Source organism: Moschus berezovskii, chromosome 11 (assembly GCF_049115385.1).
Source record: "Moschus berezovskii isolate FMDL1 chromosome 11, NW_MosBer_1.0, whole genome shotgun sequence".
Lineage (NCBI taxonomy): Eukaryota > Metazoa > Chordata > Mammalia > Artiodactyla > Moschidae > Moschus > Moschus berezovskii.
In genome coordinates, this window is record NC_142470.1 from 98,622,444 (window position 1) to 98,640,380 (window position 17,937).

Here is a 17,937-nt window from a genome sequence, read left to right on the forward strand (position 1 = left end):
TTCAGAGGAAAAGATTACTACAAGTGGAGGGATGTAAATAGGATAGTAAGTGAGGAGACTGGCTTGAGAAAAGCAGAGTGTTAACAGTAGGTAAGATATCATATACCACACAGCAAGGCTGGTTACCCTCCTACCCCAACTGGCACAATGTCAAAGGTCCATGATGCTGGAAGGATCCACATGAGTCAGAATTCGATGGAAACACACCCTTAGCTACCAACTCCCTGACCCAATGAGGGTGTGAAGTGAAGAGTGAGGTTATTTTTGTGGTACCAGGAAGAGATCAATGATATCAGAACAGTGAGCACCTCCAGGTGTGTATAACCTTGGAGAAAGCCAAAGAACTGCTGGAGGGTGAATTTAACTTGAGTTTTGGAAAAGTTAAAATCAGTTGAAAATCTTAAATTCCATAATTTGAGAATCTCTGTTTGACTTTCCGACAAAAATCTTTTCATAAATTTCCAATGCTTCAGCATTAAATCCAAATGCCTTCGAATGGGTATATGGCATATATGGCCTTTCTTCATGTAACCTTTGCCCACCTCTAGAGCCTTACTGCCGCCTCTGCCTGATAGGCTCCTGACATGGAACCATGGGTTTATCTCTGAAAGATGACTTATCTTGCTTTCTCATGCCCCTGGTCTCCTTTTTGAGTCTCCCTTTCCTCTCCCTCTGCTTGGTTAATTCCTACTTGCATTTTAAAACTCAGTTTAAATACTTTCTCTTCTGAGAAGGATCTGGTGCCAGTAGTGCCTGGTAGGCGTAGGCAGTCTAGGACCATCAGGACTGGAAAGCTAGTGACTGAGAACCCATTCTGGGGAGGTAGGAGGTAGGCAGGACACATATGAACCGAGAATATAAACCCCTGGCACATGTTCCATTGTTCCGTCAAACGTCACTTACAGAGCACAAATTCAAAGATAAAATTATCAAGAATTTTAAGACAGTTACCCAAAAGCATTAAATTCTAAGCATAGGGCCTTTTTGAATGCAGGGCCTTGTATGACTGTACTGGTCATAGGCCCAATGAAGCCAGCTCTGCATGTAAGTCTCTTCATACAGCAAAATGTAAATTATTCACTAATAAGCAATTAAACAAACTATGGTCCAACCAGAAAGTAAAACACATGATGTATCCAGTAAAAAATGAAGCATGTCTACAGATACTAACATAGACAGCTGTACAACACACAGAGAGGGTTACGGAATATATGTATGTCATGATCCCATTAAAATATGAAGCATTTCTATCTATACATTTATTAGAACATTACAAAGGATACCCCAATCTCTTGATGAGGAAGGAAGTTTTACTTTCTTTACCTATAATGTTTCAGATTTTACATTAATACATATTGCTTCTAAAACTAAAAATAAGATGAAAAAATTAAACTCTACCACCTAGAAACACTTTTATGGACCACAGTGAAATCTGTTGGCTTTATTTCATTTAAAAACATAAAATGACCATGGAAAATAATCTTCCTCAGCTGTAAAAGACTACTCATTAAAATTCTAACCATTCTTTTAACCTTTTCATTTAATCCTTACCCTCATTGCTGAGCTCTTCAATAGGGGATGCTGAGTTCATACATTCTAGGACTCCCTTTGTGATCTCAACCACCTGAAGCTTCCTGATCCTGACTAGGTCTGTATCTTTCAATCCTTCCTCCAACTGTTTGACCACCTCTTTTCCAGGCTGTGAAGTCAGAACGGTAATCTGGAAATAAATCAAAGAATCATTGTGCCTACTTTCGCTGATGTACAGAGTGAAAAATGTAACAGATTAGATCTAGAGGATAAACATCGAAGTAGTGTCTTAGGGCAAAGAAGAGGATTTAATTGTAACTTGCAAATCAAGTTTTATTTGACAGATACTGGTGGGAGAGGTTTGGTGAGATAGATCATCATAGCACCCTTCCAAACAAACTGGATCTATCCCAGAAAGTGACTAGTGAGAAGACATCCTTGTTTCAGTTTTTCTTTTTGGCCATGCCACAGCATGTAGGATATTAATTCCCCAGCCAGGGACTAAATCCATACCACCTGCGTTGGGAGCATGGAGTCTTAACAACTGGACTGCCAGGGAAGTCCCCCACTCTGTTTCAGCTTTTAAGATTGCTTGAATCACAGGCAGTATCCCTCTTGCTCAAAGTGCTTTGATTTCATGAAGAAACAAAGGAAACAGAATCCTTAAATTTCACTTGTTAGATGTGTACTAAATATCAGAGAGCTTATATGCTCTTTTCTCAGTGGTTCTTCCATTGGATGTCTCTCCTTGCTTAATCTGAATCCAGGCGGAACTCTGGAAGGCGAATATTAAATATATGCAATTTTATTTTGTACTTAGACATTTTGACTGGTGAATAAGCATGTGGATGAAAGCATAATTATTTTTAAAGTCATTTGTTTGATGCCTGATGTTACAGAAACTGAATGTATTTTAACTCACTCACACACCCAATGGTGTACCTAGTGATGATCCTCAATGTGAATGAAACAGAGAACAATAGAAGGATGGCAAATAATGAAGAATTTAGATGGACTTAAATGGGAAGAAGGCTTAGTGTCCTAAGGCCAGCATCTCTTACCTCCAGGGAACTGTAGGTCAGAGCTGCACCTTTGCTCATGTGTCTGCTGTACTGTTTGAACTGCTGGAGCCCATCTTCTATTGCCAGCTGCAGAGAAGTGCCTTGTGGTCTGAAACAACCTTCTCTTTGCAGTATGTGGAGTTCTGAGATACAGGCCTGCAGCCTAGCAAAGTTTCCTTTCACTTGCTGCAGAGAAAAATGAATCAAGGGTGCACATCTTTAGTGACCCAGGTTACAGATTAACTGGCAGTCTAATTTATCATCAATTATTACTTAAGAGTACTTTTCCCTTCCTGAAAATCCATTTATTTGACCAATATCTATGGAATGCATATTCCATTCTAGGCACTGCACTAAAACCTTCCCTAAATTTCCCTAAAATTTTACAAATTTCCCTAAAATTTGCAGCCAAAAGGTATTGATTATGTGGAGTTACTAGAAACAGAAAATGTGTTTTAACTCATTCACTCAGCCAAAGGAAGGATCAGTTGTGACTGCTCAGTTTTATTGCAAATTGGAGGCCAGCGGTGTCACTCTCAAAATGTGTCACTCTTCATTTCTCAGTCAGTCTAGGAACTGGGAGGCACTCTATTCAAGAGTGATATTTTACCAGAAATGGGGATTTTGATGTGGTTGATCATTTAAAAGTTCAGTTGCTCAGTCATGTCCGACTCTTTGTGACCTCATGGACTGCAGCACGCCAGGCCTCCTGTTCATCACCAACTCCCAGAGTTTACTCAAACTCATGTCCATTGAGTCGGTGATGCAATCCAACCATCGCATCCTCTGTCATCCCCTTCTCCTTCTGCCTTCAATCTTTCCCAGCATCAGGGTCTTTTCAAATGAGTCAGCTCTTCACATCAGATGGACAGAATATTGGAGTTTTCCAATACTCTGAATTGAATATGAATCCATATTCATATTCCAATGAATATGATCTCCTTTAGGATGGACTGGTTGGATCTCCTTGCAGTCCAAGGGACTCTCAAGAGTCTTCTCCAACACCACAGTTCAAAAGTATATATTCTTCAGTGCTCAGCTTTCTTTATAGTCCAACTCTTACATCCATACATGACTACTGGAAAAACCATAGCCTTAACTAGATGGACCTTTGTTGGTAAAGTAATGTCTCTGCTTTTTAATATGCTGTCTAGGTTGGTTCAGAGAAAGCAATAGCAACAGACTCCAGTACCCTTGCCTGGAAAATCCCATGGATGGAGGAGCCTGGTAGGCTGCAGTCCATGTGGTCGCGAAGAGTCGGTTGCGACTGAGCGACTTCACTTTCACTTTTCATACATTGGAGAAGGAAATGGCAACTCACTCCAGTGTTCTTGCCTGGAAAATCCCAGGGACGGCAGAGCCTGGTGGGCTACCGTCTATGGGGTCGCACAGAGTCGGACACAACTGAGGCGACTTAGAAGCAGCAGCAGCAGCTAGATTGGTCATAACTTTTCTTCCAAGGAGTAAGCATCTTTTAATTTCATGGCTGCGGTCACAATCTGCAGTGATTTTGGAGCCCCCCAAAATAAAGTCTGTCACTGTTTCCACTGTTTTTCCATCTATTTTCCATGAAGTGATGGGACTAGATGCCATGATCTTAGCTTTCTGAATGTTGAGCTTTAAGCCAACTTTTTCACTCTCCTCTTTCACTTTCATCAAGAGGCTTTTTAGTTCTTCTTCACTTTCTGCCATAAGGGTGGTGTCATCTGTATATCTGAGGTTATTGATATTTCTCCTGGCAATCTTGATTCCAGCCTGTGCTTCTTCCAGCCCAGTGTTTTCCATGATGTACTCTGCATATAACTTAAATAAGCAGGGTGACAATATACAGCCTTGATGTACTCCTTTTCCTATTTGGAACCAGTCTGTTGTTCCATGTCCAGTTCTAACTATTGCTTCCTGACCTGCATACAGATTTCTCAAGAGGCAGGTCAGGTGGTCTGGTATTCCCATCTCTTTCAGATTTTTCCACAATTTGTTGTGATCCACACAGTCAAAGGCTTTGGCATAGTCAATAAAGCAGAAATAGATGTTTTTCTGGAACTCTCTTGCTTTTTTGATGAACCAGAGGATGTTGGCAATTTGATCTCTCGTTCCTCTGCCTTTTCTAAAACCAGCTTGAACATTTGGAAGTTTACGGTTCATGTATTGTTGCAGCCTGGCTTAGAGAATTTTGAGCATTACTTTACTAGCGTGTGAGATGAGTGTAGTTGTGCGGTAGTTTGAGCATTCTTTGGCATTGCCTTTCTTTGGGATTGGAATGAAAACTGACCTTTTTCAATAAGGTCCTACCTAATAGGCCCCTCACGGTCACTTTAGTAAAGAAAAGATGCTTGTCTGCAATCAGGTCAAGGAGTCAACATGTAAATCTCCTGACTGTCTTCACTCTCCTTCACAAAAACTTGTTCTCAGGAAGTAGTTTAATCTAATATGATTCTAGATCAATGTTACATCTCCTAAGAATATATACATTTTGAATAAATGTGGAATTAAAATTTGTGACACTATTTGAAGGAATGCCAAGCATCACTAGCAGGTGCGGGTAGGGTGGGGATGAAGAATTATATTTGGGATGAAGAAACTTTCCTGATCAAAGAGCAGAATTGAGCAATATTTGCAAAACACACATAAAATTCATGAGCATGTTACTTTGCTTACTTGCTCCTCTTCATGAATCTCTGGGGAAAACAGAAGGAATAGGATAAAATTTTTACACAAAGAGAACTTGTAATCTAGATAGGAAGATAAGAAACCTACTCAAGAAATAGATGAGAACAAATGAGGCCAGTAACCTTTAAGTATTTCTTTTCATGTACTCCCTAAAAGAATATGAAAAATGATATACTCTATTATATATTATGTTGACATCTAGATTTTAAAATTCTAAGTATAAGAAGTTAAGGATATATAACTTCCAGCATATTTAAATATCAATATTTAAAAATAACACTATAACATCACTCTTTAAAACATAATCTAATTATGTTTATTAATCTAAATATTAATATCATAGGAATTTGATACTCTCACTTTTCAATTTTAAAAGTACATAAGCAAATTTTTAACTTTTTAACGGATGGAAATTAATATTATTCATTTTCTCCTTGAATTCATATTTCCATTTCAATTTCCTATAGTTTTATCATAATGTAATAGAACTTTTTGGTTGGCAGTCTTTTATTGATTATCTTATCATATTTCTATGCATCAAAAATATATGTCATCAGATTTTAAAATTTCCTATGACCATAGGCTCTAAGGAGTTATCTAGATTGAACTATTTTTAAAATTATTGCCCATATAAATTGATCAAAACAACATATATATTATCCATTTTGATAGTTATTGGCATTAAGGATAAAATTTAATTAGAAATGTATCTCAATGGTGAGCACATTGGGTTCTTTAATTAGTTAATGTATGTGTGAAGAAATAAATTGTTGATTAAATGGCACAACATTAAGTATTAATCCTATTCCTATTTTCTAGGAGGTTTCTAGTGCTGAGAAACTTCATCCTGATAAATACAGATGTCAAACAAACTGCCAAATTCATTCTGAGTTATATGCCAAAAATAACAAATGGATATACTAATAAAATTCTTTTAATGATCTATTAGCTGCTATCAATTTAGTCTTCCTTCAATTTTGTTAAAATTGGAGATTACCTGGTTGCAAAGGATTTTTAACCCAATCATTAAGTCATTTTCTTTCTTACATTGATGTCAGTATTTTGAATTATTCCTGTGTTTGGTGCCCCTGGAAGTTTTAAAACCACATGGCAATTCATCACAGTAAAATTTATAGTGTGTGAAAGATATGTTCCTCTCACCTCATCCTTTTTATTTTGGGTTTTCTTTGTGAAGTGGAAGGCAAGTAATTGTTAAAGGGATGGTAGGAATGAAGGAGGAGCCTGACACCCTCATCATAGGCATAATTATAGAAGTTTTAGGAAAGAATACAGTAGAAATGGAAGATCTATATAACAGTTCTTGAAAATTATATATTCCTATGCCCTAGGAACTCTTACAATCCTAGTTTTAGATGTATCAAAGTTGGAAGAGACTTATAGACTATTGATACTTTAGAAATTTAGAAAAAGAGTTGTTGGAAAGGGGGTGAGATTGAGCTTAGAATTTAAAGGATAAGGTTTTTGTAAAAAGAATACAGTATTTTAGGTGTATATGTGTGTGTTTGTTGGGGGGCTGGAAGAGAGGCTGAAAGTTCAACATAAGCATCTATGGAGGTTGAAAGTGAATGAAATGTGCCAGAGAGAAAGAAGGACTATGCCTGATAAGAGTAGAGGATGCTTGTTGAAGAGTAGTGGACAGTTTATGAATAAAGAAGCACTAGTCTCGGTTCAAGTTTTAGATCCAAATGCAACTTGAGTTCCTAACCTCTCTCTTCTTCTTCTTGACTATGAATCCTTAAGCCAAAATTTCTTCAACCATAAAATGAGGACAATACAAATACTTATCTTAAAGAATATTAAATGACTTAATTCATGGCACAAAGTATGTACTCAGTGTTAACTGTTTATTATATTTTTATCATGATGCTCAAACCCTAAAAACACTTAAAGACATTGCTGATTAAACAGAAGGGGTTTGTATTGTAATGGGCCTGTTCTACAACTGATAAAAATAAGTGAAGAAAATATACTGTCTATGTAAATGACATAGGTCCATTCACTCATCCATTTAAAAAACATTTATTATTATGTGCTTATGATGTGTGTGCGTGCATGCATGCTAAGTCGCTTCAGTCATGTCTGACTCTTTGTGACTTTATGGACTGTAGCCCGCCAGGCTCCTCTATCCATGGGATTCTCCAGGCAAGAACACAGGAGTGGGTTGTCATGCTCTCCCCTGGGGCATCTTCCCAATGTAGGAATTGAACTAGCGTCTTTTATGTCTCCTGCATTGTTAGGAGAGTTCTTTACCACTAGCACCACCTGGGAAGCCCGTTTATGAGGTACTACGACAAACTGGTTCCAAATAGGAAAAGGAGTACATCAAGGCTGTATATTGTCACCCTGCTTATTTAACTTATATGCAGAGTGCATCATGAGGAACGCTGGGCTGGAAGAAGCACAAGCTGGAATCAAGATTGGCGGGAGAAATATCAATAACCTCAGATATGCAGATGACACCACCCTTATGGCAGAAAGTGAAGAGGAACTCAAAAGCCTCTTGAGGAAAGTGAAAGAGGAGAGTGAAAAGGTTGGCTTGAAGCTCAACATTCAGAAAACTAAGATCACGGCATCTGGTCTCATCACTTCATGGGAAATAGATAGAAAAACAGTGGAAACAGTGTCAGACTTTATTTTTTGGGGCTCCAAAATCACTGCGGATGCTGATTGCAGCCATGAAATTAAAAGACGCTTACTCCTTGGAAGGAAAGTTATGACCAACCCAGATAGCATATTAAAAAGCAGAGACATTACTTTGCCAACCAAGGTCCGTCTAATCAAGGCTATGGTTTTTCCTGTGGTCATGTATGGATGTGAGAGTTGGACTGTGAAGAAAGCTGATCGCCAAAGAATTGATGCTTTTGAACTGTGGTGCTGGAGAAGACTCTTGAGAGTCCCTTGGACTGCAAGGAGATACAACCAGTCCATTCTAAAGGTGATTAGTCCTGGGTGTTCACTGGAAGGACTGATGCTAAAGCTGAAACTCCAATACTTCGGCTACCTCATGCAAAGAGTTGACTCACTGGAAAAGACTCTGATGCTGGGAGGGATTGGGGGCAGGAGGAGAAGGGGACGACAGAGGATGAGATGGCTGGATGGCATCACCAACTCGAAGGACATGAGTTTGCGTGAACTCTGGGAGTTGGTGATGGACAGGGAGGCCTGGTGTGCTGTGATTCATGGGGTCACAAAGAGTCGGACACGACTGAGCGACTGAACTGAACTGAATTGAAAGGAAAGTTGGAACTGCCATCCTGGCTCAAAAAGTTAAGCCCATTCAAAAGGTTATTTTCTCAGTTAAAAGGTGGGCAAGAAAGAATCCAGTCACTGGTCAAAGGAGAGGACAATAAAACTTGCTGACGTATGTGAGCTCTGAGTAGAAATGAGAAAGAAGTCACTGCTAAAACCTAGAAACTATATACATTCTTTTATGTCAGTTTAGGATTTGTCTTTATCTACAGGGTCTAGGAAACCCTAAGTTTAAAACATAACTTAAAGTGGTCCTGGGTGATAGCACCTCAGGGCACCTGACTGAAGCAAACACAAATCCTTTCTAGACGTACATACACCGTAAACTTAAGGCCTCACAGAATTCCCACACATTAAGATCAGTTTAAGATAAACTCATAATCCAAAATTACAAAATCAGTTAGAAAATAAACATTACGAGTGAGAGTCCACAGAAACAACAAAGAGGAGAGATAGAATACCATTTCAGATATTGGAAATATCAAATATATTTAAGTTCCTTTAAGATGTTTAAAGAAGTAAGAGGGATTATTCAAAGCCATGAATAAAGAATTTAAAAATTATTAAAAAGGACCCAAAAGTTATGAGGGTGACTGACACTGAAGTAAAGGGACTAATCAGACCTTTCAATATCTACTGGATACTGGCTATGAACAGACACTATTTCCAGAGGTCCTGAACATTATTGTTGCCCCTAATCAGAGCAGGGGCTTACAGCAGTCAAGTGATCAGTGAAATTTTATATTGGGTCTGATGAGTCCCCAAATGCATCCTATGGCTATTTCTTCAGTTTTAGAAAGTATAAATGGAATAGACATGCCTAACAACTGGCAGAATCCCCACATTGGTTCTCTGACCTGTGGAGTGAAGCAACTATGGTGGGAATGGCCAAGTGGAAGTCTCTACAGCTGTCTATTCTTAGGAAAACAATAAGTGCAATACTGAATTCCTGGAGGAATTGTAGAAATTAGTGTACCATCAAGGACTTGAAAGATGCAGAGTTGGTGATTTCTACCACATCCCCATTCAACTTGGCCTATATGGCCTGTGCAGAAGACAGATGAGTCTTAGAAAATGACAGTGTATTATCATAAACTTACTTAGGTGGTAAGTCCAACAGCAGTTGCTGTATTAGATGCAGTTCCATTGCTTGAGCAAATTAACACATCTCTTGGTACCTGGTATACAGCTATTGATCTGATAAGTGCCTTTTCTCCACTCTTGTCTATAAGGTCCCACAGGAGCAGTCTGCTTTCAGCTGCCAAGACCAGCAGTACACCTCCTTCACTATCCTACCTCATGGGTGTATCAATTCTCCAGCCTTATGTCATAATTCAGTCCATAGGAATTTTGATCACCATTCCCTTCCACAAGTTATCACACTGGCCCATTACATTAATGACATGCTGAGTGGACCTAGTGAGCAAGAAGTAGCACCTATTCTAACTTATTGGTAAGACATTTGTAAGCCAGTATGTAAGAAATAAATTTGACTAAAATTCAGGTGACTTCTACCTCAGTGAAATTTTTACATGTCCACTGGTATGGGGCATGTCGCAATATCAAATCAAACGTGACAAATCAATTTGTTGTTTTTGGAGTAGAAGAGAGGATCTAAAGGTCAAACTGCTTTTAAAACAGATAGCTGACATCTTTCTACTTTTAGTTCCACCTACATTCTTACTTTCAAAAGTACTTGATTTTGCTAGTTCGATGGACAGGGAGGTCTGGCGTGCTGTGATTCATGGGGTCGCGGAGAGTCGGACACGACTGAGTGACTGAACTGAACTGAACTGAAGCCTTTTGAGAAATTGGTGGTTTAAACTGCTTTCTTCTTTGGGTTTCCCCCTACTGGCTTAAGATTTAGCTCTCTTGGGACTGCTAAGTCATTTGTCACTTTTCACTTGTATTACAGTTTCCAAAATTTTGTTGCAATTTTTCTCCTCTCATTCAACAAACATTCAAAGGTTACAAAAGAACATGTAGAAAAAGTCACCTTCTTTCTCTTATTTTTCAGCTAACCAGTAGTTTCCTGAAGGAAATCAATATTATTAGCTTATTCGGTATCTTTCCAGAGATATTTCTTTTCATAAAAGGAAATATAAATGGGCTTCCCTGGTGGCTCAGACACTAAAGAATCTGTCTGCAATGCAGGAGACCTGGGTTTGATCCCTGGGTCAGGAAGATCCCCTGGAGAAGGGAATGGCAATGCACTTCAATATTCTTGCCTGGAGAATTGGATGGACAGAGGAGCCTGGCAGGCTACAGTTCATGAGGTTGCAAAGAGTTGGACACAACTGAGCGACTATCACTTTCACTTTTCATCTTTCTTCTTACCAAAACAGAAGAGATTATGATACTCTTTTGAATCTTGATTTTGTTACACAGTATATTTGGGTAATCATTACATTCAATAGATAAAAATATCTTAATTTTTATGGCTAAATAGGATTTCATTAATAGATGGACCATAACTCTATTTAACCAATTCCTTATTGACGGTAGGTTATTTCCAATCTTTTGCTATTCTAAACAATTCTAAAATGAATAATCTAAAGCCATTTTTGCAGATATGAAAACATATATGTAGGCTAAGTTTCTGAAAGCAGACTTGCTAGGTTAAAGGGTATGTAAATTGTGATACTGTCACCAAATTGCCCACTATAGCAACTGTGTTAAAATATATACCCATAAATGGTATACAAGGGTGCCTGTTTCTTTGAATCCTCAAAAACATTGTCATTTAACTTAAAAAAGTCTTTACCAATCAGATAGGTGAAAAATAATAGCATCTCAAAGTAGTTTCAATTTGTATTTCTTTCATGAGACTGAACATATTCAATATTTCAAAGTCATGTGTATTTCCTTTTCTGAAAACTGTACATATCATATCTCATTTCCTATTAGACTATTAGTCGTTATTTTTATTGATTTTAAGGAAACCTTTATGCCGTTACGGAAATTAACTCTTTGTGATATAGAAGCAAATATTTTTCCTCATATGGTCTTTAGATTTTACACCTAGTATTTTTTTGGCCAAGTGTATATTTTCTGTTTTTATTCAGGTGAATTTATTGATCTTTTGGAATTTTGGGTTCCGTGTTATGGTTAGAAAGGCCTTTCTTACTCTTACATTTCCCCCCAAGCTCTGCATGCTGTCAATTTATTGTCCATTAAGCCTTTCTCCTTCACAGTAATCATGATGTTAAGTTTTCTGAGTAGAGTGTACTAGAGGGACATTACAGGAGGAAGGTACGTTTCTGCTGAAACCAATGAAGCCAATGAAGCCACCTTGTAGTGTTCCACCCAAATGCCCAGAACTTACAGGCCCTTGGTGTTACGGACTGAAAATTTGTGTCCCCTTAAAATTCATGTATTGAAGCCCTAATTCCCAATGTGATGAGAGGCAAAGCTTCTGGGACATAATTAGGTTTTGATGAATCATGAGTGGGGCCTCCATGATGGGATTAGTGTCTTGTAACAAGAGGAATAGACACTAGAGCTCTCTCTTCATGTACAATACATGCATTAAGGCAAGTCCATGTGAGCACATAGCAAGAAGGCTGATGTCCGCAAGATGAAAGAGGGCTCTCACCAGAGCCTGATCAGGTTGGCACCCTGATCTTGGCCTTCCAGCTTTCTAAACCTCAAGAAAACAAATGTCTGTTGTTTAAACCAGTCAGTCACAACTTGAGCTAAGACATTAGGAACTTCTTAGCCCTAGCCTGATCCCAAAGAAAGGCAATGTCAAAGAATGCTCAAACTACCACACAATTGCACTCATCTCACATGCTAGTAAAGTCATGCTCAAAATTCACCAAGCCAGGCTTCAGCAATATGTGAACCGTGAACTTCCAGATGTTCAAGCAGGTTTTAGAAAAGGCAGAGGAACGAGAGATCAAATATCCAACATCCGCTGGATCATGGAGAAAGCAAGAGAGTTCCAGAAAAACATCTATTTCTGCTTCATTGACTATGCCAAAGCCTTTGACTGTGTGGATCACAATAAACTGTGGAACATTCTGAAAGAGATGGGAATACCAGACCACCTGACCTGCCTCTTGAGAAACCTGTATGCAGGTCAGGAAGCAACAGGTAGAATTGGACATGGAACAGACTAGTTCCAAATAGGAAAAGGAGTATGTCAAGGCTGTATATTGTCACCTTGCTTATTTAACTTATATGCAGAGTACATCATGAGGAACGCTGGGCTGGAAGAAGCACAAGCTGGAATCAAGATTGCTGGGAGAAATATTGATAACCTCAGATATGCAGATGACACCACCCTTATGGCAGAAAGTGAAGAGGAACTCAAAAGCCTCTTGAGGAAAGTGAAAGAGGAGAGTGAAAAGGTTGGCTTGAAGCTCAACATTCAGAAAACTAAGATCATGGCATCTGGTCCCACCACTTCATGGGAAATAGATGGACAAACAGTGGAAGCAGTGTCAGACTTTATTTTTTGGGGCTCCAAAATCACTGCGGATGCTGATTGCAGCCAGGAAATTAAAAGACGCTTACTCCTTGGAAGGAAAGTTATGACCAACCTAGATAGCATATTAAAAAGCAGAGACATTACTTTGCCAACCAAGGTCCGTCTAGTCAAGGCTATGGTTTTTCCCGTGGTCATGTATGGATGTGAGAGTTGGACTGTGAAGAAAGCTGATCGCCAAAGAATTGATGCTTTTGAACTGTGGTGCTGGAGAAGACTCTTGAGAGTCCCTTGTACTGCCAGGAGATCCAACCAGTCCATTCTAAGGGAGATCAATCCTGGGTGTTCATTGGAAGGACTGATGCTAAAACTGAAACTCCAATATTTTGGCCACCTCATGCGACCTTTGTCCTTCTTTAAGACCTCTCCCTCAGCCTGCAAGCATGCATGCATAGCTGAATAGGTTAAGCTATGTTAAAATATTCTGTATAAATTTTCTTTTTAAAATTACTGTGGTTTCTATCTCCTGATTGAACCCAAAATGATACAATCTGTTCTAGTACTTACACAGTTTCAATTTTTACATTTAAATCTTTGATCCATCTGGAATTTATATAGGTAGAAGTTGTAAGTAGAAATAGTTGGAAAAGACCCTGGTACTGGGAAAGACTGAAGGCGGGAGGAGAAGGGGAAGACAGAGGATGAGATGGCTGGATGGCATCACCGACTCGATGGACATGAGTTTGAGTAAGCTCTGGGAGTTGGTGATGGACAGAGAAGCCCGGAGTGCTGTGGTTCATGGGGTCACAAAGAGTCGGACATGACTGAGTGACTGAACTAAACTGTGAGCATGAATCTAACTTAATTTTTCTCCCCAACTACCTAGTTTGTTGAACACTTTTTCCAGGTAATGTTAAATAGCATCTTTATTATACACTAAATCCCGCCATGTATTTGGGTCTATTTCTAGAAATTAAATTATATTCTATCACTTTGTTTTTTCAATTTCCAGTGTCACACTGTTTGAATACCTGTTTAAAATTTGAGAGAAAGAATCTATAGCTATTCTTGTTTTTTGTTTCTAATTTTAACTTTATTATCAAATATCTATTCTGCTAGAAATTTTACTGGAAATTGCACTGGATTTATAGATTCATTTAGAGATAACTGACATCTTTCTGGTCTGAATGCTCCCAAGAACTAATGACTTTTCATTTGTTCAAGTCTTCTTTTGTGTTTCTCAATAGCATTTCAATTCATATAAATTTTGCACGTTTATTATTATTTTCATTCATAAGCATTTATTTGATCACTTTGGTTACTATAATGAGAACTTTTCTGCCATTTTAACTTCTAGTTGGTTCTTCTGGAATAACAACCAGAATACAAAGGGTACTTTTGTTGTTGTTCAGTTGCTCAGTCATGTCTCTTTGTGATAGCATGGACTACAGCATGCCAGGCTTCCCTGTCCTTCACAATCTCCCAGAGTTTGCTCAAACTCATGTCCATTGAGTTGGTGATGCTATCTAACCATCTCATCCTCTGCTACCCACTTCTCCTTCTGCCCTCAATCTTTCACAGCATCAGGGTCTTTTCCAATGAGTAAGTTCTTTGCATCAGGTGGCCAAGGTGTTGGAGCTTCAGTTTCAACATCAGTCCTTCTAATTAATATTCACAGTTGATTTTCTTCAGGATTGACTGGCTTGATCACCTTGACATTGAGAGAGTCAATTCCTAGGCAGGTTGATAAGAAGTCCAGGGTCCCCAAGGAGGAGAAAGGGGTCTGGGGATCTCAAGGAAGAGAAAGGGGTCTGGAATTCTCAAGGAGGAGGAAAAGACACTTTTTTTCCTCTACATTCCTTAGTCTTAGTCACATAAAACTTTTTTTTCCCCTTCTTTAAGCCTGGAACTGATGATTACACAACAAACAACTCAGTTTAAACTCTCTTCCAGTGGTCATGTATGGATGTGAGAGTTGGACTGTGAAGAAAGCTGATCGTCGAAGAATTGATGCTTTTGAACTGGAGAAGACTCTTGAGAGTCCCCTGGACTGCAAGGAGATCCAACCAGTCCATTCTAAAGATCAATCTTGGGTGTTCATTGGAAGGACTGATGCTAAAGCTGAAACTCCAATACTTTGGCCACCTCATGTGACGAGTTGACTCACTGGAAAAGACTCTGATGCTGGGAAGGATTGGGGGCAGGAGGAGAAGGGGACGACAGAGAATGAGATGGCTGGATGGCATCACCGACTCGATGGACATGAGTTTGAGTGAACTCCGGGAGTTGGTGATGGACAGGGAGGCCTGGCGTGCTGTGATTCACGGGGTCACAAAGAGTCGGACACGACTGAGCGACTGAACTGAACTGAACTGAAGGATTATATAACAACAATGTATCCTGCTTGAGGACAGTTCCTCCTTGAAAACTTTCTGACTAATCCTGTTATAATCAAGATGCAGATAATCAAGATGGTGTGATCACTCACCTAGAGCCAGACAACCTGGAATGTGAAGTCAAGTGGGCCTTAGGAAGCATCACTACGAACAAAGCTAGTGGAGGTGATGGAATTCCAGTTGAGCTATTTCAAATCCTAAAAGACGATGCTGTGAAAGTGCTGCACTCAATATGACAGCAAATTGATTGTTTCCTTCTACTTCTTTGCACTGTTCATTTAAGAATACTGGATTTTGGCAGGCGCAGACGCGGGAGACGCCCGGCTCCGGCGGCGCAGACGCGGGAGACGCCCGGCTCCTGCGGCGCAGGCGCAGACGCGGGAGTCGCCCGGCTCGGCGGCGCAGGCGCAGACGCGGGAGACGCCGGGCTCCGGAGCAACCGACCACGTGCAGAATCGTGGCTGAGAGGAGCTGCCCCGCGCCCAGGGTTAGGGCGGTGGCGGAGAGGAGCTGTACCACGTCCAGGAGGCGGTGGCTGCTTGGGCACTGGAGGGCCGAGAGGAGCTGATCTACATTCAAAGCAGGAGGCGCGGCCTTGAGGAGATACCCCTCCTCCAAGGTAAGGTACAGCGGCTGCGTCTTGCTTGAGCAGCTGGGAAGAGATACTCCACGGCCAAGTGGAATATAAGAATCCAGTGTTCTGGGGAGGAAGGAACAAGATGGCGGAGGGATAAGATGGAAAGACCACTTTCTCCCCCACAAATTCATCAAAAGATCATTTGAACGCGGAGTAAAGTCCACAAAACAACTTCTGAATACTGGCAGAGGACATCAGGCTCCCAGAAAAGCAGCCCATTGTCTTCTAAAGGAGAGAGAAGAAATCCAGCTCCACCCACCAGAACACCGACACATGCTTCCCTAACCAGGGAACCCGGACAAGTCACCCGTCCAACCCCACACACAGCGAAGAAACTACGTAATAAAGAGAACTCCACAAACTGCAAGGAGAGGGAAAGGCCACCCCAAGCAAAGCAATATGAGCAAGATGAAGAGGCAGAGAAATACCCAACAAGTAAAGGAACAAGATAATTGCCCACCAACACAAACAAAAGAAGAAGATATAGGGAATTTACCTGATAAAGAATTTCAAATTTTGATGGTGAAAATGATTCAAAATCTTGAAAGCAAAATGGAGTTACAGATAAATAACCTGGAGAAAAGGATTGAGAAGATGGAAGAAAGATTTAATAAGGACTTAGAAGAAATAAAAAAGAGTCAATATACAATGAATAATGCAATAGATGACATCAGAAACACTCTGGAGGGAACAAACAGTAGAATAACAGAGGCAGAAGACAGGATAAGCGAACTAGAAGATAGAATTGTAGAAATAAATGAAACAGAGAGGAAAAAATAAAAACAAATTAAAAGAAATGAGGACAATATTAGAGTCCTCTGGGACAATGTTAAACGCTCCAACATTCGAATCATAGGAGTCCCAGAAGAAGAAGACAAAAAGAAAGACCATGAGAGAATACTTGAGGAGATAATAGTTGAAAACTTCCCTAAAATGGGGAAAGAAATAATCACCCAAGTTCAAGAAACCCAGAGAGTCCCCAACAGGATAAACCCAAGGCGAAATACTCCAAGACACATATTAATCAAATTAACAAAGATCAAACACAAAGAACAAATATTAAAAGCAGCAAGGGAAAAGCAGCAAATAACACATAAGGGGATTCCCATAAGGATAACAGCTGATCTTTCAACAGAAACTCTTCAGGCCAGAAGGGAGTGGCAAGACATAGTTAAAGTGATGAAAGAAAATACCCTACAGCCCAGATTACTATACCCAGCAAGGATCTCATTCAAATATGAAGGAGAAATCAAAAGCTTTACAGACAAGCAAAAGCTGAGGGAATTCAGCATCACCAAACCAGCTCTCCAACAAATGCTAAAGGATCTTCTATAGACAGGATACACAGAAAGAGTGTATAAACTTGAACCCAAAGCAATAAAGAAAATGGCTACGGGATCGTACTTATCAATAATTACCTTAAACGTAAATGGGTTGAAATTTTCAAAAAGGCTAGGAAACAATTCTCATAGCCATCAACAGTTCAGTGTTGAGTTCATGAATAGTTTTTAAAGTTTGGGACAAACTGTAGTATTTGCTATTTGAAGTACTATTTGTAATTGGCATATTACGATGTAACATTGGTCTTCATTTCCATCTTAAAACGCCTAAAAATGCCTAACAGGTTTTTAGATTTGTGAATTTTAGTTGAAATGTATTTTACGATGTTACTAAACCTGCAGAAATATTGAAATATTTCAGAGAACTTATTCACTGTACATTTAATTTATTTTATTTATAAAAGTTATGAACTGTAGAAAGTATTACTTGTTGGGTCAAATGCTTGTTGCTTCAAATGCTTGTTGCATTTGAAGTGCTAGTTACAAGAAAATCAAATACCTTCAATGTATAAATGCTATTAAGTTTTTAAAGGACTCTGGAGTATAAGTAAGTTTGTTTAAAGAAATTTAGTCTGTTCAACTTGAAAAAAATAAATAAAATTGG

The 17,937-nt window shown here is 39.4% G+C and overlaps 1 protein-coding gene across 3 annotated transcripts in view; it reads right to left on the bottom strand.

The window, feature by feature from the left end:
* M1AP (meiosis 1 associated protein) overlaps positions 1–17,937 on the bottom strand; it is an 89,160-nt gene that overhangs the window by 60,217 nt on the left and 11,006 nt on the right. For all 3 annotated transcript variants that reach the window (XM_088841587.1, XM_055399058.2, XM_088841586.1), the window contains exons 2-3: positions 2,592–2,777; positions 1,552–1,720 (exon numbers count right to left, since the gene is read on the bottom strand). In XM_088841587.1, the coding sequence (XP_088697713.1) occupies positions 1,552–1,720; positions 2,592–2,777 (355 nt within the window). The remainder of the gene's footprint in view (positions 1–1,551; positions 1,721–2,591; positions 2,778–17,937) is intronic.